The sequence below is a fragment of the Sceloporus occidentalis genome, unplaced genomic scaffold, assembly GCF_023333645.1.
Source record: "Sceloporus occidentalis isolate IW3139 unplaced genomic scaffold, rSceOcc1.0.p SCAF_44, whole genome shotgun sequence".
Lineage (NCBI taxonomy): Eukaryota > Metazoa > Chordata > Lepidosauria > Squamata > Phrynosomatidae > Sceloporus > Sceloporus occidentalis.
In genome coordinates this window covers 1,081,163-1,082,999 of record NW_028317024.1, presented here as the reverse complement: position 1 = coordinate 1,082,999, position 1,837 = coordinate 1,081,163, and the positions used below count along the sequence as shown (strand labels likewise).

General features: G+C 43.6%; 1 protein-coding gene across 1 annotated transcript; it reads right to left on the bottom strand.

The window, feature by feature from the left end:
• Window positions 1-304: 304 nt before the first annotated feature.
• Window positions 305-1,445, bottom strand: LOC149289568 (DNA-binding protein inhibitor ID-4). The gene is made up of 2 exons (XM_089490466.1): window positions 1,098-1,445; window positions 305-352 (listed from the first exon to the last, which is right to left on the bottom strand). The coding sequence occupies exons 1-2, from the start codon at window positions 1,443-1,445 to the stop codon at window positions 305-307; spliced, it is 396 nt and encodes a 131-aa protein (XP_089346592.1).
• Window positions 1,446-1,837: the final 392 nt, after the last annotated feature.

The following is a 1,837-nucleotide window of genomic DNA, read 5'->3' as shown; positions in this document are numbered from 1 at the left end:
TGGAATGGATTAAGGATGAGATAAAAATCAAAGGCAGCAAACTTCCTTTACATACAAAAGCAGAGATAAATTAACCATTAACCCTTGTTTGGGCAGGGATTATACATTAGTAAGTAAATCATTATTGGAATAAATTGCAGAGCTATACGGGGCATGGGGGGGTTGCCGTGTAATCATTGTTAGAATATGGGAATTGCTGTGAGAATACAAAAGTGATTAGAATTACATAGTTAAACATAGAACAGTTTGTAATTATTTGTGGACGTTGATGGGAAATTGCAAGACTTACCTTAAAAACACAGCTTTAACGACACAAAATGCTATCGCTTTGTTTGTTGACAACTGAGGCAGCCTGAAACATAAAATATAATAAGATTTTAATACAAGGTGTAAATATTTTTTTTAGTCCATAGTTGGGCTGAAGAACTGGCCACTGAGGTCCTGTCAATGACAAGTCACACTCCAGTGATCAGAATAAAGACACAAAGACTGATCACCCACAGCCTGCCTGCTCCTAATTAATATCCTGACATACACTTAACTTCTAGGCAATTGGCTTGTAGCAGATGACTTAACAGCCATCTGAATAGGGAAGAGGGCGAGAGGGGGGTATCTGGTCCTTTCTACTGAGCTGTGAAAAGGTCATCACAAAAAAAAAAAAGATGGTGAACTCACCCCATGTACTATGATTGCAAGAAAGTGACATGCTCACTACAATGACAGCCATTTATTTCTGTTGCAAAAGGAAATTGCAATACTAATCCATAACAATGCGATGAACCCAACCTACCATCTGGGAGAACTGAAAACATCGTCCGGTGATTTCTATTGTGATGTTCTGATACTTGGACGCCTAGGTGACCTGACATCATCATCATGATGAAATAGCAAAGATGACATATAATACTACTAGGCCAATTACAAGACCAGGTTGTATGGGCTGTATGAACACAATAAAACATGCTTTACAGTGATGACCGAAAGCCACAGCATCTACTTGGGTTCTTCTGTGTTTCTAGATCTCAAACCTGGTATCTTCTCCAATACAATCCCATATCAATAAAATATTCAAAGGGAGGGTAGTGGGAATCACTTACCTGGTCAGTATTGAGGTCTGTTAGGGGGGTCCTGGCAGGTGTCTGCTGTCTTAAAAGAACAGGGTGTGTGTCCAAAGCCAACTGGAGATCCAAGATGTAGTCAATGACATGCTGCAGGATTTCTACTTTGCTGACTTTTTTGTTCGGGGGGATAGTGGGGACCAGTCTCTTGAGCCGGCTGTAACAATCATTCATGTCATACTGCAGGCACAGGGTCTCCTCTTCTTCCATCTTGTATCGAGCTACACCAAGGCTGTGCTCAGACAGGCAATGCAGAGCCAGTTCTCCACACAGCCCTGACATAGGGGCTTTCCTGCTCTGGGGGCGTACTGGGCTCACAGCTTTCATTTCAAGCCCCTAAGGAGGAGGTGATGGGGTTGCTTGGGTGAGAGCTTTGTAGAGTGCACCTACTGTCTGACCTGCAGCACAACCAGGGGCTGGAAGTGGCAATCCAAATGCAGACAGGAGGGGTAGAGAAATAAGGCAGAACACAAAAAGGAGTCTTCTTTTAAGGGAAAAAAATGGCAATTCCTTCACAAGCCTTGGACACAATGCTTTCCTTTTGCTGTAGACAAGGGAGTGACAAGAAAATGTGTACAGAGATACGAACTGCTCCCCTCTACACCCTTACACCTTCTCGCTAAAGCCTCTCTGCGCTGCAGCTTCCGAGCTGCCTCTGTGCTCTCTTATTTATTGCAGGGAAGGGACAGGGAGGGGTGAAAGGGAGGGGGAGGGAGTCA